Here is a 27398-nt window from a genome sequence, read left to right as displayed (position 1 = left end):
GAGACCGTGGCAATTTCTTTTGAATTATCCAATAGATTTATTGAAATTGACAGCACCAATAATGAAATATTCTTGTCAGTAGCGGTCTGTTGTGCGAATAGTTCCAAGGCAGCAGAACGCGCTGAAATCTAGATGGCACGAAAGTGATGTCTAGCAAGTTGCCGCCCAGCACATAACGGCGTGGGGCGCCGCGGGGGTGAGTGAGTCCAGTAGGCACCACAGCTATTCTTACCGGCATTGCAGAATTACTGCTGGGGACAATGCCTGTGCTGTAGCAGGGTCACAGCAGAAACAAAAAGGATTCTGTTGAAGATGTTGTTGGTTTTCAATTTGAAAACAGTTCTGGTGTCAACTGCTATGCTAATGTAGTGGTTAATGTTTTGTTTTCTCTAGAAAATGTAAAAGAGGGGGAGGCAGTCCAAAGTTCCGTTAAAAGGGCAAAGGAAAGGATCGGTGGTTTGAACTATTAGTCAAAAAGGGGAGGGGGTGCAACAATTTTTCCTACCGGGTCACACTGTGCTTTCACCGGAAGTGAGGTCTGCAGGATTCTAGTAATTGAAAGTGAGGCTGGCGCCGACGTCCCGCGGATACAGTTTCGTCACTCCACGGGTGATCATGGCAGTCATTCCCCATCGGGGGTCGGAGACTCCCGCGGCTCCTCTAGAATCTTCAAGGTCGTGGAGGACTACGGTGGTGGAGTCAACCAGTGACCGGGCCATTTCTTTATGCTGGGCCCGCTCTTGCCAGGTCGACCGCCATTTTGAGAGTTCGGTAGCTACTGGCGATCGCGGGGTCAAATGAGCGGACGGGCTCCACCCTGCCGGGCGAGACGTTGCAGCATGGCCACAGTGGAAGAACTCTTTTCCGGGCGCCTGGAGCGCTGAGGGTGCAGCTGGGAAGCCTCCACTGGGGAGGCGGGAGAGGCCTGTTCGCACCGTCTCTCCCTCCCAGTGCACCCCACGGCGTCTCGCTTGATATTTGTTATGGCCGGACCAGGCGATGAGGACGAGGGGGGGGGGTCGGAGGCATGTGCAAGACATCCCCCCCCAGGGTTGTTGCAGCAATTATACAAGAAAGAAGAAGTGTCCCGTCCGTCTTCAGGCCGGGCTTCCGGTAGATGTCGGCCGGACGCCCCTGGCTCTGGCCCCATGAACGGGTTTCTTGGATTATCGGCTGCAGCCGGATCCCGTCGGCCTCGGCCCCCCGACCGTTGGTGGCCGGACCGGAAGAGCATGTGGCGGGACTACCTGCAACTCTCAAGGGCCACCGCGGCCGGACTGGGAGAGAGAGGGGAGGGTCGAGGAGACATTCCCCCCCCCTGCAACTGTTCAGCGTTGTAAAGGCAATCCCCTGGCCGGGTCCCGCTGGTCTCGGCCTCTCCTCCGGCTACACCCTACGTTAGGATCTCCTGGCCGAGGCGTGGCAGCAGGACCTGCCTTATATGGGCTGCTCCCGGCTGGGCGTAGCCGGAACCCTGCCCCACCTTGGAAGTTTCCAGAGTGGGGGCGGATGTTCTACTGACTTGCATTTTCCCTAGTCTATCGATTTTTTTGGCGTGGCAGGCGGTGGGACAGCGAGGGGTGATTTGGTTTCTCTTACTGTTTTTCTGGTCTCTCACCAATGGCATATTTTAACGTTTTCTTGTTTCTAGGACATTAATAGGTTTTATCATTACGTTATGTTATCGTTTCTTTGTTCGTTGTTTAATAAAAGTTCATGTTCATCAGTGGCCTACTGATTTTCGTTTTCCTATTCTTTTCTTTCCAGGTTGTTTCATGCTAAAGTTTCTGTTAACAGGATACAGTGATCACTTCGTTATTATTGCATATGTCCTTTTCACTAGGGGTGCTCTCTGGTCGGGCCAGATGACGTATGTCTAGTAAATGGTCCGGGTGAAACAGGTGCATCAATCAGTGGGGAGTAGATAGGCATGACAGATTACAACGGGGGAGAAAGGTCCGCATTACGTACCCTTTCACTACTTGCAAAGATTTTCCTACGTTTATTTGCAAACAGGGAATACCTCCAAAAAGAACTAATTCCCAAACAGTCAATGTTCGGACAATAAATCAATCAATGAGGAATGAAATAGGTACGACGTGTTAAAGGCTTGCGTTACCTACCCTTCACTATCTGCAAAGGGAGAGAGAATATTCCTATTCTTCCTCGTTTGCAGGCAGAGAAGATCCTTAAGAGAACCAACTTCGAACAATTCAATGCTCGATTCAAACAATCAACAAGGGGTACTGTGAACACAAATGAACGCCACTTATGTACATACGCATTGCTATTTTCAACAGGTTGTTCCTAATGTTTCTATTTTAGCGAGGTGAAAAAGAGATCCCATTAGTGGCCTACTGATTTTGCTCGATTCCTTTTGTTTTTTTACACGGTTTTTCGCTATCTGCAAAGACTAAACAGAGTATTGCGACTCTGTGCTTGTTTGTAAATAGAGAATGAACCAAAGAGAACAATCAATCAAATGGAGAGAGAAGCAGGCACGACGGATTACAAAGGGGGCAAAGGGCTGCGTTAACTACCCTTCACTATCTGCAAAGAGAGAGTACTCCTAATAGAAATGAGGGGTGGGGGGCAGCATTCAAAGCAGATCAGTGTGCATAAACACGAAAATGTTTTTACTTACGACGTACTTGACATTCGACAGCTTATGATATTTGCTATTAAAAAACCATTGAAATTCGCTGAAAAAACCATAGGTTATAGACCATATATAGTTAGGAATTAGCATTTACAAAACCTTGAAAATTCACTGAAAAAACCATAGGTTATAGACCATATATAGTTAGGAATTAGCATTTACAAAACCTTGAAAATTCACTGCAAAAACCGTAGGTTAGAGACCATATATAGTTAGCTGGACATTTTATTGACATAAAACCAATGAAATTCCATATATAGTTAGTTGCACTAACTATATATCGCGCACCCGCAATCCACTGCTGATGATGTCACATATTACATCATTCATGACATGGTCAGTGACATCACTGATGACATCACTGATGACATCTCAAATGACATCACTGATGACATCACTGATGACATCTCATTTGACATCAATGACCACATCACTGATGATATCATTCATGTGACAATACAATGCATCTCCTCACATTTTAATATAACCTCTGTTTCACCCAGTGTTAAAAAGAGAGTATAATTTTTGAAACCATTGACACACCAATACTAGTTACTACATACGCACTCACTGATTGCTACGTCTACACACACCTTCACTCATTCACCCATACAATCATTCATACATACAATCACTCATCTTTACAACACTATCATATGCACTCATACACCTATACAGACACTCACAGTCTGCCACTCATCCATGGAGTTACTCACACACCTAGTCAGTCCTGTAAAGAATCAATGACACTTCCATTTTCTTGTCTATACAGTTAAACATAGAGCACTTTACATTTTCAAACATATACTAACACATACTTACCTTCTTATACAATCATTGATACAAGTACAGATTGATCTGCAAAGAGTCACACACCTCCCAGCTAGCCACACACACACTCAGTCTCCCATACAAATACTTGGGCAATCAATCAATAACCCATATAGTTACTCATATAGCTACTGATCAACACATGCAGCAGTTTACAGAACAACAGACATAATGATGCACAAATTAAGACAGTTTAGTCACTAACCCATGCACTCAGTGAGACACATTTAATCACTCACTCATACAGTCAGTCACGCACCTACTAAATCCTTCATCCAGACACTTCTACATCTACTCATTCTTCAATATGTAAAAGATATTTAAACTTTTCAGAAACACACAGTCACTGGATGATGTCATCAGTGATGTCATTTGAGATGTCATCAGTGATGTCATCAGTGATGTCACTGACCATGTCATGAATGATGTAATATGTGACATCATCAGCAGTGGATTGCGGGTGCGCGATATATAGTTAGTGCAACTAAATATATATGGAATTTCATTGGTTTTATGTCAATAAAATGTCCAGCTAACTATATATGGTCTCTAACCTATGGTTTTTGCAGTGAATTTTCAAGGTTTTGTAAATGCCAATTCCTAACTATATATGGTCTATAACCTATGGTTTTTTCAGTGAATATATATATAGCTACATATATGGTTTCCACATATATGTTTTTATATGTTTCCGGGGTCCTGCGCAAGGGCGGGAATATTCATGTGCTTATGACTATTGATGAGGATCCCCTGGAAGAGAACCATAATGAACAGGATCTGAAATGGTTTATTCTAGAAAAAGTTTAAAGGATCCAGAAGAGGCGGTAATATAGACAGAAAGAGAAAACAGAGAGAGCAATATTTAATGTGTAAATTCAACACGTACAGGCAAGGTCTCAATAATAGGGATGAATGAAAAAGAATGATTGGCTGATAAAAATGTATAAGACATGCTAGGTGTATAGGATTATATAAAAAACACAAAAGCAATTAACACCACCCCAATATTAACAGCAGGTAACACCATTACTGCATTGGAGGGGAGGCATGAAGATAATATGAACAATATCAGAAATGTCTCAGAATACAATTAGAGATATGACAAAATATACGGTAAAGGTAGACAGGATATAATCAGGTTTCTGATACATCAGGAATTTATATATAACTACGGACTTATATCATGTAAGGGTTGAGGTACTTAAGTCTAAAATTCTTGTTTATTATAAATGATAGGCATGTCTGTTCTGAACATAATAGCACGAGTATGCTATGTCTTTAGATAACCAGGAAAACATTAATAGATCTATTGTTTTGAGGTCAGTACATATTCTTATGTGACTTCGATGTCAGTGACACCAATGATGGACAAAGAGGCAAGCCTAACTCCATCATGGCGCCAGCGCAGGTAACCTTACGTCGGATTGAAATTCAATGGATAAACTGGGCACATCCGGTTTGCCGGTAGTGTGTAGTCGCATAAAATAATCTGGGAGTAATAGAGAGATTCATGAATATTCCTAACCCGTAGGGATGAAAAGTTTCAATATAATTCCTATAATCGAGACATCAGTAACTTGTAAAACAGGAAAGTGTAACCTTAATATGGCTGCCGCGTATGTGTTTGGACGGGGGATTTACCCGGAAGGATTATAAAAGGGACGGCCTCTCAAACCTGCTTAGACAAACAGAAACAGATAACCAGCATTTCGAATTGCTGATGACATGGAAAAGAAGTAAGCGGCGTGGGGAGGCTATGGACTACAGGTAATGGGAAGATCCCTATTTACTCAAAACACTCTTTAGTAAACAAGATAACCCCTATCTCTAAAGTACCATTTGGATAATATGATAATCCGAGGTAAAAGAAAAAACCCGTAACAGAGGTACTAGATAGTGCATACCGGCGTAATGTATAACAGCGCAGGACAAACATGAACGAGACTCCTATTTACTAATCAATCGATAGAATTAGTACAAGAAATGTGACATGGTGATTATAACTGAAGCTGTGCAAAAGAAAAGTCAGTCATATGACAAGTAGCAGGCAAAGTAATAGATTTAATGATACCTCAATAAAATGAAACAAGCATTGGCATAGCCAATATGTCTCGCTTTTGGGACCTTATAAGTATTTAGTTATGCAGCACAATATCCTTGGTGCAACAACATCAACTGTTGCATGGTTAAACACTTAGAAGGTCCCAAAGGCCAATGCTTGTTTTCCTTCCAGACACAACGCGTTGGAAAGTCAAATCCCAGCAGACTGTTCACTTTTAGCACACTCTTCGTTTGGCTTCCTAAGCAGTAAGAAAATACACAGAGGCACCACTAATGCGCCCAAACAATCAATCACCAGCAGTTACACCAGACACTGATCACCAATCAAAGGTTCACCTTCTCCAAAACAAACACTGCAGGCCATGCTTCTTTTTCAGAAAGAACACTAAGAGCAGCCTGCCTGCCTTTCAAGGACACTCAAAGCCACTTGCTGTGCTATTGAAAAACAAACACAAAATACAAGCAGCAATTGAAAGCTCAAATAGTACCTTGCAAGCAGAGTTTCAAGCCAGGAAAATTAAACTGGTTGGAAAAAATTGTGTAGGGTGTGATGGGCCTAGTACAACAAAAAGTAAAAAAAGAAAATACAATAAAAAGTCTAGGAATTGAGAAATAAAACTCTGAAGGGTCACGCAGGCGTCTGCTTTCATTTTAGTCTTCGCTAGAGAGGTGTAAAGATTCAACAGTTATTGCAGCTACACAGCTTGTCGTTTTTATCACTCGCTCGTAAAAACGATCGGACAGGATAGTTTGCTCTCTGTGACTCCATGCAGTGTGTGCCAAAAAAGCACATAAGTAAGAGATTAGAAGGAATCATGTAAAAAGAGCTGCATGCGCAAAGAAAGCTCGAGGATATTTCACCACAGAGAGGCAGACACCTGGAGGAGGGAAGGGAGGGGGAAAGCTAGAGAAGGGGTCACGAGTCTGACAAGAGCCGTGGAGGGGGCGCCAGGGAGGGGGAGGAGGGGGGACGATGCCTGTTGGGATTGGCGATGCCCGTGGGGAGAGGGAATGGCTAAGATATCGGGCGAACTAGGCACGAGACGAGGGGGTAAAAAATTATTCCTCAAGAAAAATACATTGCTTTGCAGGCACCAGGAAAAGGATTACACCTGTTTAGCACAACATTTAAAACGACCCTTTGCTCATTGAAGGTGGGAATAGGCAAGAGTTAATTGCGTGGTTAATTATTCCCTCGAGCACGTGTGTGGCTGCAGAAATGCAGGTCGTTGCAGTTCGGTCCTCGACTGGGCTGCTCTTACCAAGGCTGGGGCATCGCTATCAATGTTGCAGCAGGTACTATTGCACCGGGGCCCAGAGGCCTTAGATGTTCACTGTACCCGGACTATTAAAAAATCTAACTTTCCAAGCAGAGGGGAGGCGGGACCATTGTCCTTGCTCACAATATTGGCCCATGGCACCCTTGCTGAGCCATTGACTTGAAAGCAATTTGTGAGTTGTTACCGCGGTCGCCAAATTGTATTCAACAAGAGAAATGGCAAAGAGTAACTTGTGTTTGTAACCTTTTACTGTAGAAGAGACATGCTGGATGTAAAAAAAAAATAATTTGCAATGTAATAGGTCCGATTGCATTACAAATGCTTAAGTTTAAAACTGAGCGCGGCGCCACTTCATGGACACCGCGATCGGTTTCTTTGTATATTTCTTAACTTCAACACTGAGAGCGGTGTCCTTGAAGTGGGCGCTGCGCTCAGTGCTAAAGTTAAGAAATATATAAATAAACCGAGCGTGGTGTCCATAAAGCGGCATCGCGCTTAGTTTCAAAGTTAAACGTGCGAGACTCGCACAGCGTTTCCCTTGCGGGAGCGAGCAGGGGCACCATCTGTTTGCAAGATAATTACAAACAGATGTCCCCAAAGCTCGCTCCCGCAAGGAAAACGCCAAACGGGCACGCGTTGCAATAGAAAGCAATGCAAAAAGTGCACATTTTTGGCCAAAAAAGATGATCGATTCCAAGGGGTCCCCTCCTATGCAGCGAATGCGAGCTGCATAGGCGAGGCCTAAAAAGAAAACTCTTTTAAATATTTGAAACTTATGTTTATACTTTAAGGGTAGGATTGAGAATACTCTTGAGAAACAACTAACTGTTCCTTGTAAGTGATAAACCGGAACAAGAAGTACAGTATATAATATGGAGAGTAGATACACCATATCATGTTGGAATATATCTTCCAGTACATTATAATACAATACTATACCTTGTTTCCTACACAAGAATTTGGGCCTGATCAATTGATAAAGATTGGCTCCTAAATCCTAAATATAACAGTGGCATAAGAAAGGATTACTTGAGACTAATTAAAGCCACCTCCGTAATTGTAACAGGAGAGAAATACACGAAAAAAACTGAGGGTAAGTTTATTAAAGAAATATAAAATGATACCTGTGCACAATAAAATTGATATACAATAATGCCTGGTCAATAAAATAATAAATACATCTCTAACAGGTGAACACCCATTGGAGATTGCTTCCCAAGCCAGTCTGAAAGAATCCCCCTTTCTCAAGTAAGTGATGGGATGGGTTACTTGAAAAGGGTATATTAATGATAGGTTCATTATTTTTAGGATACCAATAAAGAAAATACGTGAAGAAAAGATATCCTTGAAAAGAGGCAACGTGATTTAAACATGTCTACATACTTGCAATTTCCCTGTTAATACAAACTTGGGTGAGATTCTATATATTTCTCACTTTTTACTTTGAAATCTAATTAAAAGTAAACTCAGCAAATAAGGTTTTGAACTAACCACTAACCTGGTCTCAATTAATTTTATAATCATTAGCTATAACTATTATTTTCAAATGTAGGGTGCACTGAACCAAAAGAGTCTATGTTTACATAAAAAAATAATTTATTCTAATTGCATTCTATCTTCTACTTTTAGATGTATGGTCTGTTTTTTATGAATTTTATGAAAAGTTGTGTGTTTTGTATAAGTCCTGAAGAAGGTGGCAAGAAAATAAAAAGATACACCGAAACGCTGCGTCAACACATTGTTCTTTGACAAAACTTCCATCTGAGTCAAGGTATTGATACACTGTGCTTTCGTATGTTGTGTTTGTTTCTCATGTGTATAAAACTGACGTGGGAACTAGACGCCTGTAATGTTTTATGAAAAGCTTTGATGAACATGCATTGTGGTTAATTAGATGTATCATTATGATGATTTTTAACAGATTTTAAATATTGTAATCAAAAACAGATCTTTTTGCATTGTATGTAATAAAATGTATTTTTTCTAAATAGACTTGTAAGACATTTAGTATTGGAGTGCGTGATGTGGTTCAGTGCATACTATTTGAGGTCAGTTAATTTGACACATAAGGGAATTTTGTTTTTGATAAGTGATAACTACCCGGTCCCTTCTGGTCTGACTCTCTCTTTTTGGATAATCATGACCTAGCAGAGTGACATAAAAATGTCATCCAAGAGCTGCATGCAAACTACATGCTACAGATTAGAAAGTGCTTATTATGTTTTCCGAGTCTTTCATTATCCTACTGTTGCAAAAAACGGGTTTGTTTGGGTAGAAATAAATTCCTATTAGTAAGCCAACCCTAACCAAGGTGTTAAATTCTGAATCCTGGGTTTGTTCTTCTCCATATCAAGCACTCTTAAAAAATGCCTACCAATATGGATGACATGAATGCTACACTTTGTAGTCTCCTTTGTCTTATGTACCATTTTTTGCGCGCATGCGCTCTGCGTAGGCAAGACCTAATAAGATCAGTGAAAGGTTAGAGCAGAGCTCTTCTCAAGGGCTCCCTCACACATGAGGTGCAGCAGATATCTGAGTTATGGCGGCCTCTAGAGGGAGTAGAAAGGCGTAGCACTTCCACTTATTGACTGAAGTTCATGGCTGTTTCAAATTAGGTGGGTGTGCTACTAAACAAATACAGTTGGAGGCCTTGTGGCCATTGTAACACTGTTTACTGCTATTTAAAGTTACAGGGGATTATTCTGACGACAGGGAATTATTCACGCATCTCAATATATTAAAGATCCAGTGCTGGGCAAATTGTTTTGGGGTAATATTTGTGCATTTTCAGAAAATAACAAGCTACGGTTTGAAGGCAATTTCCGTCTATTTCTTAAAATGAAAGGATTGTATTTTGGGCCAAAACATTTCAATAGAAAATTACATACTTTTTTAGTTCGATGTTTTTTTAGATAGGTTTAATTATTTGCCAAAATTGGTAACGTATTCTTTTTAGTGTTCTTTCTGATATTTCCGTACATGTACCTTCTTCCCAGGGACCAGGTTGGATCCATAAATTATTCCCACAGCAGCATGTCAAAGGCGTCAAGTGGCACTGCATCATCTTGTGAAGGCACACAGCACCACCATAAAAAACTTTTTTTTTTTTAATTCCGCAAAGATGTATTGGAGGCCTATGGCCATTGTAACATTGTTTCCTGCTATTTAAAGGTAAAGGGAATTCCTAGCCTGACAAAAGAGAATGATTCACGCATCTCAATATATTGAACATCCAGTGCTGGAGAACTTGTCTTTTGGGTAATATGTGTGCATTTTCAGAAAATGCCAAGCTGAGGTTTGTGGGAAGTTTCTGTCTATTTATTAAAATAAATGGTTAGTATTTTGGAACAAAACGTTTTAACAGAAAATTACACTTTTTTTATATCGGAGGTTTTTCTAGATAGGTTAAATTATTTGCCAAAATCTGTTACTTAATGTTTTTGTGTTCATTCTTATATTTGCGTATATGAACCATCACAGGTGCCAAGTGGCACGGTATTGTATTGTGAAGGCACACAGCACCACCATAAGAATCAATAAATATGTTTTCCACAAAGATGCCTTGGAAGATACAAAAACGATTGTCATCTATTCTAACATCAACGGATATAAGGATATACTGGCTCAGTGCACACCTAGGGTCTAAAAAGCACAGATTTTCCTCATCACTGGAAGAGTTAGACAGAAGGAAAGAAGCGAATGGTGAAATTCTGAGACTAATTTAGGTTAAAAATATGGGTTTCACCCTCAGTCTAACCTTTTCAACTGAAAAAGACTGACGGTAAACGGAGGGCTTGTAACAAGGTGGCACAAGACAGAATTAACTACTGATTTTCATAGGTAAGTAGAGCTGTTACTGGGTACACCTCGGCCTAAACAGCCACGATACTGTCACAAAGTTAAGTAACTACATTCCACCGACTTCACCACTTTCGGTGATTGAACGCAGAGTGAGTAGAGAACAGTACAAGAGAGAGAGATAGCACACTGCTCCTTCATTCAAAAATTGTATGCCCGTACCACTTCTAGGTCACAAGATACAGGCAACACAAGCATATGCATAGGGAACAACTTCATGCCTGGAAAACTTTTGTTTGGTTGTTAAGACTTCTAGGACCTCAACAAGTTTGCACCTGGGTGTGTGACCCTCTACCTTGTTGTTTTCTTCCTATCTCGTTTCTCTTCGGTTTTCAGGGCGCTAGTCACACTACTGTTATATTACGTATACAGGACCTTCTTCTTTACTAGTTGCATGTTAAGGTTCCAGTTCTTTTCAGTTCCTGGGAAGTTTCCAGGTATTTCAGGGCTAAATAGAGCATCCTCCCCAAAAAAACAGGAAAGCTGTGCACTTGAATGCATAATGTTGCACTGTATTTCCTACCTGATTATTACTGCAATGTGCTCTTCTCACATCCATCAGGGAGCCAGTTCACTACAGTGTTTGGTGTTCTACAACTATGACCTGAACCTGATGCTGGACAAAGCTTCTTTCTACAGCATACACGTTCTTCCATGAGTTACCAAGTCAGTTTGTATTCATTCCAGTTCAGTAGCTCTGGGAGATTAATTTATGTTCCTTGCTAGAGAACGCAGTTAGATCCCCAGTGCTTCCCTTGAATCATGGATTTGGAGCTTCAGTTTGTTCAGTTGATGAACACAGTTGTGTTATCCATCTGAAGGATGCGGAGACCGGTCAAATAACCCTCGCACGTGCCCATTCCGTGGGTACCCCAAACACCGGGAACTTACCGGCCCGCATCCTGTTGTTGCCACAGCTGGGAAATAATGTCAGCCAACAATAACTGTTCTTAGTGGTGGTCGTTGTTGGCCGCAGTTTATTAATCATAAAAGACATATTAAAAGTATAACTGGTTAAGCAATCTTCCATTTGCGAACTGTACCAATCAATCATACAAGACATATTACAAATTCTGACACCAACTTGTGATAACAGGTGTCAGTCTTTTGTGCACTCCTCAGTTCGCAAATGGCACTTGCACAAAACCAGTTCCTTGTCAGTCTATTGGTGTTCCAGTGGTTGGTTGCCCACGCCTTCTGCGTGTCGTGGAGGGGATCTTATCTGTCCGGAGTTAGGTCCCCAGCTCGCTACCATTTGCACCCTGCCGTCCGGCCGGGTCTGGGCCGCGAGTGCCGTCTCCTCCTGTTACTCCCCTCCTTTGTGCGGCCACGTCACCCTGCCGTGCGGCCTTCAAAAGTGAGTGGCCATCCTCCTACACACCGCCCGCCGGTGTGTTTCCTTGGCCAACCAGTGTAGGATTTCCGTAAACGCCCCTTCCCTTCTCCAGCACTGCGACTTTGCTGCTCCTTAGGTGTGGGTGGGTGGGCTTCAGTCGTTGTTGTTGTCGCGCCGCTCTTCCCAGCTCCTCGAAGCGATGTGCTTCTGCTGGGAGGGCGGCGGCGCTTAAATCCTCCTGAACCCCCATAGGGCCTCAGGTGAGCCCTACCGATTGGGGGGTTCAAATAAAGCCAAGTTGACCATTGGGCGGCCCTTGGGGGCGCCCGGGTCAAATGTCACTTCCGGTCGGGGTGGCTGATGCGCACACCGCTTCCGCTGGTTCCTGGGCGCTTTTGGGCGCCCAGAACCAGTTTCCCCACTGGTGGCACCGTGAGGATTATGGCGCCGGCCTTCAAGCCTCCCCCCCCCCTGCGGGGGGGGGGGTGCGGCGGCCTCTGCAATAACCCTCGCACGTGCCCATTCCGTGGGTACCCCAAACACCGGGCACTTACCGGCCCGCATCCTGTTGATGCCACAGCTGGGAAATAATGTCAGCCAACAATAACTGTTCTTAGTGGTGGTCGTTGTTGGCCGCAGTTTATTAATCATAAAAGACATATTAAAAGTATAACTGGTTAAGCAATCTTCCATTTGCGAACTGTACCAATCAATCATACAAGACATATTACAAATTCTGACACCAACTTGTGATAACAGGTGTCAGTCTCTTGTGCACTCCTCAGTTCGCAAATGGCACTTGCACAAAACCAGTTCCTTGTCAGTCTATTGGTGTTCCAGTGGTTGGTTGCCCACGCCTTCTGCGTGTCGTGGAGGGGATCTTATCTGTCCGGAGTTAGGTCCCCAGCTCGCTACCATTTGCGCCCTGCCGTCCGGCCGGGTCTGGGCCGCGAGTGCCGTCTCCTCCTGTTACTCCCCTCCTTTGTGCGGCCACGTCACCCTGCCGTGCGGCATTCAAAAGTGAGTGGCCATCCTCCTACACACCGCCCGCCGGTGTGTTTCCTTGGCCAACCAGTGTAGGATTTCCGCCACGCCGCAGGGAGGCTCGCATCTTTCTGCGGCTCCCCCCCCTGCACCTGGTTCGCGGCTCACCTCCCCTTTTTTTTTTTTTTTTTACTTACAACCTGCGAGCGCCATCGCACCCCACAAGTTATCCCAGAATACCTTCATCCCTTTTTCGGAGAGATGTACCCCATCTTGGCCGTAAAGCTCGGGCCGGCCCGGGTGGATGAGACCATGGCGGATTGATTCCAGGCCATTGGTGGAGCAAAACTTGTGCATTGCGATGTTCAATTTTCGCCTTGCATTGTCCACCGCCTTGTTGGAGTCGGCACCTCTCCAGTGCCTCCTGCTGATCATTTCTGACCAGACTACCGTCGTGGGGCCCAGCCATGCTGCTGCTTTGGTCAGGTCCTTCTGAATGGCCTGCCCTACCGCCTTGCGCCCCAGTCGGGTCAGATCGTTGCCCCCGAGGTGAATGATCAGGACGTCGGGCAGCCATGCCGAGTCTGCCATGAGGCCGTCCAGCGTTGGCAGTAGCTGCTCCCATCTCATGCCCGGTTGCCCTATCCAGCGGATGTACGTCGCTTTGGGCCTGCTTGCCCTGTGGCCTGATTGCTGCCACCAAGACTCCATTCTGGACACGAACGAATGTCCCACCACCCAGACCAGCCGCGGGCGTCCCCCTGTCAAGAGAAAGCATTCAGTTAAGGTGGCCTGCTGCGCACCGGGTAAGGTTAGAGGGCAAGCACCCTGCCGTGCGGCAACCCAGAGTGACTGCTACCCCCACCCGCTTTTTTTTTTTTTTTTCTAAACAAGGTGTGGGCGTACGTATGACTTGTATGCCCTGGAACGCCATCTGCCTACGGCCTGGATCCTGTCCTCCGGCATGCCATGCTGCGATGCCGAGGTCGCTGCGCCGATCCTGAATGAGTGAGGGGCAAAGGACGCTGTGTGAAAACCGGCCTTACTAAGGCCCTGGCGCATCACGGCCGTAAATTGAAATTTACTCAGGTTCTTTCCATCCCGATGTATGAATAGGGGGCCTTCGCCAGCCAGACGGGCCCCCATGTACTTAAAAAGGCAACACACTGCGCAGAGCCCAGCCTCTGGAATGCAGTGGAGACGCACCGTCGTCCCCTTCCTTGCCCTGTCTGTTTTGGATTGTCTCAGTGTAAGCTCCACAGCCCTTACCATTGGTTTGATGTCTCTGGCCTGCAGGCACTGCTGCGCCGGGCCTGACTTGCTGGGTGCCACTATTTCGCTGATTCGGAATGCGCCGAAGAAGGCCGTGGTGAATGCTGACCTAAATAATAGTAGCTCGTATTTGTCGGAAATTATGCCTGTTAGAGCCCCCAGGAGCTGTCCCAGCTTCCCGAAATCGATGGGGCGTCTGCTGTCCTTCCTTATCCCCTCAATCTTCCTCCAGCCTTTTAAGGCCGTCTTTAGATAGGCCGAGGCCGTGGGGTCCTCGCCAGTGTAGAGCCTGGCAAAATGGGCAATGGCGGACAAGTGCGCCTGCGCCCAAGATCTCGTTTTCTTGGCGTTGAAAGCCCATTGCACGAATTTTTCGACTGCCGTGCGAGTCTCTGCCTTGTCTTCGAGTGATCTTATGCCCCCTATCCTCATTACTGTGTTTACGTAAGTCTTGTACCTTCTGCTTGCCTCTGCCGTGAGCGAGTGCCCTATCAGCCTGGACAGGTCTACACCCCCAGGTCCCAAAGGTACGCTGGAAAGGGGGTCATTTCCCTGGCCGCCCCAGGTACCAGTTCTCTGAACCGCTTCATCTGGGACCGGGATAGTGCATCTGTTGCCGTGTTCTCTGTCCCTGGCACGTGGCGGGCCTTCAGCTCCAGGTTCCCTTCCAGCTGTAATTTAATTAACTGCCGCATTAGCCTCAACATGTTAGGGCATCTCGCTGCGCCTCTGTTAATGGCCTGCACTACTCCCTTGTTATCGGACCATAAAGTTAGTTTCAGGTTTTTGATCTCCTCTTTCCAAATGGTCAGTGCCACTATTATTGGAAACAGCTCTAGGAATGTGATGTTGCTTGTGAGCCCCTGCGCATGCCACCTGTGAGGCCACTGGCTGGCGCACCATCTGTTTCCAAGGACTGCCCCGAAACCCAGGCTCCCGGCTGCATCTGTGTAGAGCGCCATCTGATTAGCAGTCACCCACCCTTCTCTCCAAATCAGTACACCATTGAAATCCTGCAGGAACTCGTCCCACACTTTTAGATCCTGTTTTACACCCGCAGTTAAGCGGACGTGATGGTGTCTGTGGGTGACGCCGGCCGTTAGCCCTGTCAGGCGCCTTGAAAACACCCTAGCGGGAGGGATTACCCTAGCCGCAAAGTTCAGTCTACCTATCACCCCCTGGATCTCCCTAAGGGTGGCTTTGCTCCGCCCCCGTAGTTTGGCAATAACTTCCTTGAATTCCTTTACTTTGTGTGCGGGTAGTCTGGCAGTCCCTGCTATGGAGTCTAACTCTATGCCCAGGAACGTAAGCCTCGTGGTTGGGCCTGTCGTTTTCTCCTTTGCTAGGGGGACCCCCAGGGACCTGGTCAATTTCTCGAAGGCTGCTAGTGTGCTAGCACACATCGGGGATCCTGCGGGGCCTGTGAACAGGAAATCATCCAGGTAGTGCAACTTTCCGCCGCCCTGGTGTCCATCGTGAAGGGCCCATTCCAGGAAGGTGGCGAATTGCTCAAAGTAGGCGCACGATATGGCGCATGCCATGGGCATAGCTTTATCGATGAATACGTCCCCCCCCCACTGGAAGCCCAGTAGGTGGAAGCTGGAGGGGTGGACCGGCAGCAGGCGGAAAGCAGATTCAATGTCCGCTTTCGCCATAAGGGATCCCTTTCCTGACGCTTTAACTAATGCAATTGCGTCGTCAACCGACGCATAACCCACTGAGCAGGCTTCGGGGTCAATTCCGTCGTTCACGGATGATCCTTCGGGGTATGATAGGTGGTGTATCAGTCTAAATTGACCCTCCTCTTTCTTGGGGACCACCCCCAGCGGAGAGACAACTATGCCTGCTTGCAGGTCTTTTGGAAGAGGGCCCTCAATCCTACCCAAGCTTTTTTCCTTCTCTATTTTAGCGCTAACCACCTCGGGGTGTTGCATTGCCGACTTCAAGTTGTTCGCCCCCTCCAGGGGCAATGGGCCCTGAAATGGGATAGGAAAACCGTCCTCAAAACCCTCTACCAGCAACCTGGCCTCTGCTCTGTTTGGGTACTTGTTTGCCAATCTGCGCAGCTGTCGTGTATTAATCGGGGATCTGGCCAGCTGGCAACTTCGAATGTCTCCCAGAGCCCCGCTTCTCCCCGTTTTGGGGCTAGTGCTTCTTGCTCTTTTCTTTCTTGTCCCTTTTTGATTCGTGCCTGGACCCTTTGCACGCCGCGGCGGCATGCTTGCCCCCGCAGCTAGAGCATGCGTGCTGGAACTTGCAAGAAGAGCCCCAAGAGCAGTCCCCTGCCTCATATCTCCAGCAGATCGCCTTAGTTGTGGTTGGGGAGTAGGATCTCCCTGCGGACCTCTGATAAACTCTGCTCTTTCCTTTTTGGAAAGAACTCCGAAAGGGCTGGTCGCTCTTGCCTGCCCAGGCCCTCACTTCCTTGGCTGCGAGCATTTTGTGGATGAAACCGGAGACGTCCTCCTCGTTCCACTCTATTTCGGGAAGCCTCTGCATTTTTAATCTAAACCCTTTATCGTACTCCAGCCAGGCGTCCCCAGGGAACTGCCTCTGCGCTAGGTGGATGTTGGCCTCGTACAACCATAGGTCAGCGGCACAATGGGGGAACCTTTCCACTATAATACATGCCATGATTCTGAACGCATCTAACCAATTTTCGAAATTGCGCTCCTTTCTGGCCCCGCGCTTTTCCCTCCTGTCCTCTTCCTTCCTATCGCACGTAGTAAGATCAAGGCCCTCTAGCTGAATTTCAAGTAGCGAGAATATATCAACGAATTCCTTGCGCCATATCCTTTCCTTCACTGCAAGGGGGATGAGACATGCTAGGCCGGTGGCTTTTGTTGTCAGGGATGCCGGGCCAGGGGATGGCCTGGTGTAGGGGTCATTGACCAGCCCACCCAGCGCTGGGCTCCCTGACGAAGGGCCGTACCCCAACCGGATATCGGGGAAATTTGCTCGCCCTGCATAGCCAGGCCCACTTGCTCCTGTACCCTTGTCTGCCGGGCCCACCCCGGGTCAACCATGTGCCATGTCAGGCCTGCTGATTCCTCTGCGCGCTGCTCCCTAGGACCTGTTGCCCCTTGCCCTGTGCCATTAAGCAAGCCTGGCGCTAGCGACTTCAAGCATTCTTTTACTATGTTGCTAATATGCTCACCATCTACTCCTCTGCCAGTCGTCTCGCCCTGGTCGTTGGCCTCCGGCCTCGGTGGTGGGAGCTTCTGTCGTACATTCTTTGGGGGGTTCCTCTTGGATGCCTTCTTCGATGGCGTGCTTCTTGGTTTTTTGGGCGCAGAAGGGCCTGGTTCGTCCTCTGCCCGGTCCTCCGGTCTGTTCTCCTTCCCTTTGCTCAGGTGTGGGTGGAGCCAATCGTCCCCGTGGATGGCTGATATTTCGCGGATCTTCAACACCTCTGCCATCTCGTCTGGCTGATCCTCCGCCATGCTGTGGCCCCCCTGCGCACCTCTTGTGTGGCTTCTTATGGTCTGCGTCAGGCTGTCCGCTGTGGCACCGCGCTATGCGTGTGCTTACCTAGGGCTCTGAGCACGTGTAAACTTCCGGCCGGGCACTCCGCCCGATGCAGTGAGTTCTGGCCGCAAGACCAGGGCGGGCACGTTCGCGCTACGTTCCCCGCTCCCCCACGTGGTCAGCCGGGTGTGTGCCCGAGTTCGGGTGTGCGGCGCCTCTGCGGGCTGTTCCCTGCGCCGCCAGCCGCTTGGATCGTGAAAGTCCGTTCTTGGATCGCTGCACACGCTAGTCGGCGCGTTTGAGGCCGGTTCGCACGCTGTGGCGGGTAAGAAGGAGACCGCGCCTACCGGCAAACGCTCTCTGCCCGGGTCTCGCTTTCCCTCCCCTTTTTTGGTGTGTGGCGGCTCAATGCGCGCCACAAGTGGGGGTGTTGTATCCTGGGGTGCCATTAGCAGGAAGAAGAGTTCTCCTTTGGTCTCAAGTTCTCCACAAGGGCACTTACCAATATGCTGGCTCCCTTAGTGGTATTTCTGCATGACAAGCTAATCCACTCCCCATTAGCTTCCAAGACCGGTACAAACAAAAACTTGATGTGCCAGCTCCTTGCTCGCCGTGGGTTCATCATTAGTCACACAATGTTATGTTGGGCTCTTTATCAGATCTGAATATTAGGAACAAATATACTGGCAGATGCATCAAAGTTATGTTTTGCGAGTCCTTAATAGCGAATTTTAAGGAATCGCTATTAAAGACTCGCAAAACGGGATGCATGTAGGAATCGCAATGTTATTAGCGATTCCTACAGACTCCTTATTAGCGATTAGCTATTACCGAATCGGTAATGTTGCGCTATTTCAAGGGTGCCAGGGTGTCCAAAGGACACCCTGTTGCACCCCTGAAATGGACATGTGCACAAATGTTACACACACACATGCCTTAAGGGCATGTGTGTGCGCAACATGTAACTTAGAAAAATGCACAAAAGTGCATTTTTCAAAGTTTTAGCAAACTACCACGAAGTTCAACTTCATGGTAATTTGCTCCCCCTATTAGCGAATTCGCTATTTTTTGGGGTTTCGTGCATTGCATTTAAGGAATCTCATTTTGGGATTCCTTAAATGCAAGAGCAATTTAAGGAATCGCTATTTAGAGATTCCTTAAATTGCGATTTCTGCATTTGGGATGATGCATCCCAAATGCAAAAATACAGGGAGCAAACGGACAGATTCTGAGAATCTGCCCGTTTGCTCCCGGTATTTTCTTTGATGCATCTGCCTGATAGTTCTTTGTTGGAGGCTGTCTTTCTTCCCAACCTTGGAGTATCCAGACTTGTCTGGTGCGTGTGACAGACAGCTTGTGGGGCACTTCCATCGAGAAAACCTGAAAAGAGTTGTTTCTCTCTCAGTTCCAGTGCATGTGGCAGTGACTATGAATGACAGAGAGCAAGGATGGCGTGTGACTATTATGTCCTACTCAGCCAAGGAATGGTGGCTTCCTTCAGAGGAACCAACTCGTCCTACCAGAAGAAGCTTCTGTCCTGGTTCCAAACTCTTTGTTGATCTGATAGGTGCTCCTTCTCTGGCATGGTCCTTTGTGACTAAGTAGAAGGGACACATTTGGAAGCCTTGGAGCAACAAACTGAGCGTCGAGTGAACAACTTCATTAAGCTCTGACAGTTTCTCACACTCAATGTGCAGAAGATCATCTCTGCGGAGTGTACCTTCTCTAGCATACATTTCTGCTGTCTCTGTAGACTTTTGCAGGTTTGTGGTAAACTTAGGTATCCAAAAGTGGACACAAGCTGTGCTTTTCTGCGCTGCTTGCTCTCCAGGTTTCTGGGTGTGGTGGGAGGGAGGATGGATGGCCTATCATCTTCATTGCCCTCTATGCTGCTCTATATCTTACTCTCTGTCCCCTGGTTGCCAAGCTATTGATTTGGCTTTATAGGGAGAGCTTAGATTTATCTTTGAATGTTCCCTTTTGAACAAGATACGAATTTCATTCCCTTATTTGCCACAAGGATGAGGCCCCAGACTAGATTTTTCTCTTCTGAGGAGTCCAATTCTAATTATGGACTCTGATTGGCAGCTTTACCTGTCTATTGGGTGTACAGGAAAAAAAGGTTGCCGCTGTTAAGGCCCTTCCCTACCTCGCTAGCATCTGTTAATGATTTTCAAAGGGTTCAACCCAGAAGCTTTACGAGTGATACTAGCTTATTTTTCCTCTTGGATAAATGGTGCTCCTTGGAGTACTGCATTTACAAAATGTTTCTGATATTGGGCTGGAGGTTTCCACCCTCCAAATTGAGTGGGCAACTATTAAGGATACCAGGCTCCCTTAGGGTGATCTGATCAATATGAAGGGTCTGCATAGCTTGCCCTATAGGGATTATCTCTTCATTAGCCTCCTGGCAAGTCTGTTAAACCTTTGTCTTGCCTCTGGTTTTCAAGGTGCTGCAGAGGACTCCTTTGAATTGTTGACTGAGGTGGCATGTGCGATCTTGACTGCTAAGCCGTTCTTCCTTTAGCCAACCTCATTCACCAGAAGACAGCATCACTGGTCTCTCTATCAAGACTTTTTACATGTGTGTATTTGTAGACTAGTTGGTGTTGCATTTGCTGAGACCAGTTACACTTAGGCATTTATGCCTTGATTTATAGATTAAGGATCAAGTCTTCAAATTGCCAGGATGGGTATTGGCCCAATTATATTTTCCTACGCACTGATGAAGCCCCAGGCCGGATGGCCATGTAAGAGGGCAAACACCTGTTGGCTACCTTTTCTGAATAATCTCCTAAATAGGAGCATTTTCATCAACATATAAAACACTGCAAACAAGCTTCTGAGTCTGGGAATTTTTCCGCGATTCAACTACAATATTCTTTATTTGTCCTGACCTACCTTGGATTATTCTTATTTACCAGTGGGGTGGGGGTCACCCACTGTCAAGGACAAATACCTCATGTATATCTAACTCAATAATACAGACAGTAAGGGAGTGGGACCTTGTTACTACCCCTTTTCACTTTGGAATTTGTAAAGTGAGCTGTCACTATCATTGTAAAACAAAAGGCTGTAGGATGTAAGTTTTTTTTCTAACACACAACATTTTGATAGCTTTTAAATGAATCGTACAAATATTTTTTTTAAATCAGGAATTACAAAAGCAAATTTTTTGTAATTCAGAAGGCTAATGCAAACAAAGATTTAAATAGAGGCAAAACAAATCACAGCACTTTACTTAGTGATGTGCAAATGACAAATATTTGCAGAAACTCGATTTAACATTTTTGTTTGTACACTATATAGTTTTATCAGTAAAACTGGATATATGACGTTACCACGCGGTCTTTTACCACGCAGACCATTACCACGCATTTTTTACAACGCAGGATCCTTTACCATGCAGACCATTACAACGCTGGTATTTACAACGCAGGTACTATTACAACGCATACCATTACAACGTAATTATAGGTAAGTAAATAATATGGTAAAATAATGTAATTATTAATAATATTTTTTTAATTAATAAATTATTATTTTAATATTTAATATTTTAATTATTCATATTAATATTTATTTATTAATTTTTAAATATATATGTTAAAAATACCCCTGTACCCCAAAACCCAAACCCAGCCCTAAAACCTAAAAATACCCCTGAACCCCAAAACCCAAACCCAGCCCTGAACCCTAAAAATACCCCTGTACCCCAAAAACTGAAAACTGACCCTGAACCCTAAAAATACCCCTGCACCCCAAAAACTGAAAACTGACCCTGAACCCTAAAAATACCCCTGTACCCCAAAAACTGAAAACTGACCCTGAACCCTAAAAATACCCCTGCACCCCAAAAACTGAAAACTGACCCTGAACCCTAAAAATACCCCTGTACCCCAAAAACTGAAAACTGACCCTGAACCCTAAAAATACCCCTGCACCCAAAAACTGAAACCTAACCCTGAACCCTAAAAATACCCCTGTACCCCAAAAACTGAAAACTGACCCTGAACCCTAAAAATACCCCTGCACCCAAAAACTGAAAACTGACCCTGAACCCTAAAAATACCCCTTTACCCAAAACCCAAACCTAAAATATTTTAAATAAAATTATATACTTACCAATACTTACGTTGTAATGGTATGCGTTGTAAAGGTACCTGCGTTGTAAATACCAGCGTTGTAATGGTATGCGTGGTAAAGGGTCCTGCGTTGTAAAAGTTGCGTGGTAAAGGTAGGTCGTGGTAAAAGTTGCGTGGTAAAGGTTGTATACCGTAAAACTGCATGACAGTGAGACATTTTGAAGCCATTTCAATAGAAAATGTGCTGTTCGCAAATTACAGTGAGCTACCACTTCATGTTCTAGTTATATTTTATTAAAAGAGATCGTTTTTTTTACATGATTTGAGAAACATTCCTGACCCCGTCCTGATAACAATACTGTTAATTAACTAAGAGGCAAGTCAGGGGTCGTATATCCTATATGTGGCTAAAGTTGTATTCTATATGGAGCAAAAAAAATGAGTCCACTAAATCAAACATAAGAGTTTTTTGTACAGCAGACATGTTAAACTCGCACATTTCAAGGTGCTCTCATATGTGATAATGAAGAAATCGATGGCTCAGTGAATTTAAATATTTGCCCAGAATCACATAATTTGAAACCAATTTACGGGTCAAGAGAATTACAGTTAGGTCGAGTAGATTATTTATGTCACTAGTCCTGCAAGTTTGCTAACATTTTTGTGATTTTTCGCGGCCTGACTTAAAAAATAATGTATTACTTTTTAAATATAATATACCCTGCCCTAAAAGCCTTTGGGGTCTACTTTAGGGGGGTTATTTGTATTAAAAAAGAAGGTTTAGGCCTATCAAAATGTTTCTTTTATCAGGTGAAAATGGCAGTCCAACACTGTACCAGAGGCTGCAGTGGCAGGCCTGAGACATGTTTTAAAAGGCTAATTTAGAGGGAGGTACAAAGAGAGCTGCAGGCCAGCCCAATAGTAGCATTTAATTTACAGGCTCTGGGTACCTGCAGTACCATTTACTAGGGACTTCCAAGTCAATTATTCATGCCAATTAGGTCAAATGTTTGAAGGAGATCGCACAAGTACTTAAGCGCTGGTTACCAGGGAAAAAGCGAACAGAGCCCTAATGCCAACAAAAACAGGTTCAGAACCAGTGCACAAAACAATCTGCAGTGCGACTCTGCAAAAAAAGGGCCATGTCCAACCGCAAACTTCCTTGGCAACAGTCAGCTCCACCCTCTAATAATCGTAATTAGGGTTACATGCCACATTACAAGAGAATATAAAAGAAAATCCTTCGTATCACACCGAAGTCTAAAGAGATTGAATTGAACTGCTTAATGCTATATCCCTTATTGCTTTCCCAGTTATTTGTCCTGTGAGGGCCATAAAGTAGATTACGGCTGAAACATAACATGAATGGAGGGAAAATGTGCGGAAAAATATTGAATAATCTACTGAATTGAAAACTACATGTGTATTCAACAAATATTATTATCGATTCTGGAATCATCCTCCAACTACAATTGACATGGATATGTAAACAAATGTGTTTTCCATAATTAAATCCAAGGTATTCTAGCGTTTAAAGCAAGTTATAGTCAACACGCACTGTTATAGTCAAAAGGCCTTGCTTGTCTTTGCGTACTGACAAAAATATTTCAAAAAAGACTGACAGTGTAAAAATAAAATATAAAACCGATTGCTTTCAGCAGACAATGTATTTAGGAGACAAATAATTTAATGTATTAATATTCATAGTACTTTTTGAATTTAAATAGTCCCTAGTGCAATGACATTAAATCCGTTTTTTGTATATTTAAAAACACTGGTAAAAACAGGCTTCAGACACCCACAATGTGAACTAAGATCTAAAAACAAACATTTTTATGAAAAGGTACACCAGCCATGCAGAAATGTTATATTTTTGATTACAGAAAACTAAGAAGCAGTATAGTTTTCGCCAACAGATGGCATAATACTCCTACAAATCAGTAGAGAGAGCACATCTGCTGTATTTGTAACAATATTTTACCTGCAGAGCTTTATCTGAGCGTCCCTTAAACTCGTTTTGTTGATATCTGGACTCAAGAAGATCTTGACCGCGCACAATGTTCGTAGATCGGGCAAAGTGGTGAAAAATAAGGACTCGCATCGGATTTCATTCATGATGCTTTACGGTTAATCACAATTATAAACTACGGAATAAGAAAAGTGTGGTTAGATATAAACTAACACTATTGCCGCTATCAAACAAATATATCTTAACTCGAGCTATTATTCTTGATTTCTAAAGTGTATTGTGAAAAAGGTTTGGAAACGCAAAAACAAGTACAAATTACATATAAGCACTAAATGAAGTGAAAATAATCGGTGACAAAATCGAAATTGTTAGACCTTGTATGGTGCATGCACGTGTCACTCCCTGTATGAGAGTGGCACACATACATTAACATGTTCTGACAGGGAAACACATGAACAGACTTGCATGCACACAAGGAAAACGAGCAGTCAGCCAACCATGCACACAGAAACATACAGACACCCATGGACACATGCATGAACGCATACTTGCACACACAAACAACCACAAACTGTCATTCAACCGTGTGCCTAGCCAACAAATAGCACGCACCTATGCATACACATTATAAAGCCTTGCTATGGGGCCCGGGTTAAGGAGTAGTTTCTTACCTGTAACTCCAGTTCTGTAGTAGGGATATCTCTGTGATAGTCATAATCATATGAATAGTCCCGCCCATGTGCGTGGACCCCGGAGTACTTCATTAGATATAGTCTCTTAAGTTGGCCTCTTCTGCAGTCCTGCATAGCCACTTAACCCCATCGGCGGGGCTAATTCCCCCGCGGCGTGGGGGGGCCGCGCGCGGCGCCACGGTGCTGATGACGAGCTCGGCTCGTCATGCAGCACGGTGGCCGTGTGCTGATGACGAGCTCGTCATGGCCACGCCCGCTCAATTGAATGCCCAGCAAAGCGGGGTAATTATCCCCGCGTGGGCGTTCTGCGGAGGTCATGACGAGTTCAGCTCGTCATAAGCACGCGGCCAACGTGCTGCATGACGAGCTGAGCTCATCATCAGCATGCAAGGAGTTAAGAGATAATAAAAGACAATAATGCAGCCTAAAAACAACTAGACTACGCTGGCTATTACTTCATCCTGAAGTGAAAAAGATAGCCAGGTAACAGTTAAATTTAACTATTTTACTAAGTTTCACACATAGAGAAACTCCCCTTCACAAAGATCCCTTTTTCATGATAGAGATGAAGGGTTGGACAGACAAGCTACATAGGCTGCCATTATGTGTCTATAAATGGATACAGTGCCTTTAAGAATCCTTTCAGAGACCCTCGGTATCCCATGATGCACAGACAAAGGCCAGTTACTTTCAGTTCTTTTTGAAGGTGTATACAGCAAGGCCTACTGCATTCAGAATATCACTGTTTCATCCACCGGGGAGGAGGGCGGGTTACTTATGACTATCTCAGAGATGCACAAGTTACTACTTGTGTAACGATATATCTGTAAGAGACATTAGTTAGTGATAGATTCCTTACCTTAGAATATCCCCAGGTGTCAGACTGGATCCGGAAAATTTTGCACAGCAATACCCCTGCGCGCCGGCAGGCGTCATCCGTGGCTCCGCGGCCGTCGTCGGCGTCGTTAGCGCCGGAATGACGTCGTCGGAGTACTTAGACGCCGCCCATGCGCGCTGACGTCAGTTCTGATACACAGCTTTTCCGCGCCAGATACGCAGAGCCATGATAGAACCAACACTGGTGCCATGAAACTAGGGCCCTGAAAGGGGATGACCTTAACCCTAGATATCGGTTCGCAGAACGGGGAGGATGGGTGGGTCGGTAAGCAATCTATCACTAACTAATGTCTCTTACAGATATATCGTTACACAAGTAGTAACTTGTGCATCTGAAAGAGACACGTTAGTGATAGATTCCTTACCTTAGAATAGATACCCCAGCAATACCAACCCCGGTGGTGGGTCTGCGAACCAATAATCACACCAGAAAGTCCTGGAGGACGGAACGGCCAAAGAAGCCATCCCTCCGGACTTGGCTGTCCAGGCAGTAGTGTCGTGCAAACGTGTGCAGCGAGGCCCACGTAGCTGCCTGGCAAATGTCCTGCAAGGGCACTCCTTGGCCCAGGGCAGTGGTAGTCGCCGTGGCCCGAGTGGAATGAGCCCGCAATCCAACAGGGGGCTCCTTCTTAGCCAAGGAGTAGCATGCCTGGATACACAAGATGATCCACTGAGAGATGGTCCGCTTGTGCACCGCTTTTCCCTTCTTAGCGCCCACGTAACCAACAAAGAGTTGGTCATCCACCCGGAACTGGCGTGTGCGATCCAGATAGTAAGAGAGCGCACGTTTTGGGTCCCGACGGTGGCGCCTCTCTTCCTCTTTCGAGGGATGCGGAGGCGGAAAGAAGGTGGGCAAGGTAATGGACTGCCCGATGTGGAAAGCCGTGACAACCTTGGGCAGGAAAGAGGGTCTCGTCCGCAACACAACCTTGTCCGGATGGACAGAGTGGAAAGGAGGTGTTGAAGAAATAGCCTGGAGCTCACTCACTCTCCTGGCAGAGGTGATGGCAACCAGGAAAGCAGTCTTCAAAGTAAGAAGATGGAGAGGACAGTTATGGAGCGGCTCAAAGGGAGCACACATTAGGTAAGTAAGTACAAGATTCAAGTCCCACTGGGGCATCAGGAAAGGAACAGGAGGAAACATGTGTGTGATGCCCTTCAAAAACCTATTTACAATGGGGGACTTGAACAAGGAAGGCTGATCAGGTAGCCTTAAGAAGGCGGAAAGGGCAGAAAGGTACCCCTTGATAGTGCCCAGAGCAGAGCCCTGCTGGGCAAGAGAAAGAAGAAAGAGGAGAACCTCAGAAAGGGCTGCAGAGAGTGGGTCCACAGCCTTTGCTGTGCACCATGCCACAAATCTGTTCCACCTGCAGGCGTATACAGACTTTGTGGAGGGACGCCTGGCTGCCAGAATGACATTACAGACTTCGGGAGGTAAGTCAAATGGCCTCAACTGTCGCCGCTCAATCTCCAAGCTTGTAGGTGGAGGCTGGACAGGTTCGGGTGGAGAACCGTCCCCTGCTGCTGCGACAGAAGGTCCTCCCGAAGAGGCAGACGAATCGGGGGATCGACTGACATGCTGAGTAGCTCGGGATACCAGTATCTTCGTGCCCAGTCCGGAGCCACAAGGATAACCTGTGCCCGGTCGCGCCTGATCTTCTTCAGCACTCTGGGCAGAAGTGGTATAGGCGGAAAGGCGTACACTAGACCGCAACTCCACTCGCGACGAAAAGCGTCTCCGAGCGAGTGCCGCCTTGGAAATTCCAACGCGCAGAACTGATGACATTGCGTGTTCTCTTCTGTTGCGAATAGATCTAACTAAGGCTCTCCCCACTGCTGAAAGAGGCCTTGCGCCACGTCCGAGTTCAGACGCCATTCGTGATCCATCATGCACCGACGGCTGAGTTCGTCCGCCCTGGCATTCAGAGAACCTGCCAGGTGTTGAACCACCAGGGTCACGCCCTGATGTTCCAGCCACTGCAAGACGTAGCGCCTCCTGGCAT

At 45.7% G+C, this 27398-nt stretch overlaps 1 protein-coding gene across 7 annotated transcripts in view; it reads right to left on the bottom strand.

Annotated features, from left to right (window-relative positions):
• Positions 1-27398, bottom strand: part of C4_1H18orf63 (chromosome 4_1 C18orf63 homolog) — a 1754940-nt gene that overhangs the window by 1575930 nt on the left and 151612 nt on the right. For all 7 annotated transcript variants that reach the window (XM_078687809.1, XM_078687806.1, XM_078687816.1 and 4 more), the window contains exon 2: positions 23819-23981. In XM_078687809.1, the coding sequence (XP_078543935.1) occupies positions 23819-23952 (134 nt within the window). In that variant the 5' untranslated portion in view covers positions 23953-23981. The remainder of the gene's footprint in view (positions 1-23818; positions 23982-27398) is intronic.

Source organism: Lissotriton helveticus, chromosome 4_1 (genome assembly GCF_964261635.1).
Source record: "Lissotriton helveticus chromosome 4_1, aLisHel1.1, whole genome shotgun sequence".
In the NCBI taxonomy this organism is placed as follows: Eukaryota; Metazoa; Chordata; class Amphibia; order Caudata; family Salamandridae; genus Lissotriton; species Lissotriton helveticus.
The sequence above is the reverse complement of the archived record's forward strand: the minus strand, read 5'-3'. Positions and strand labels throughout refer to the sequence as shown.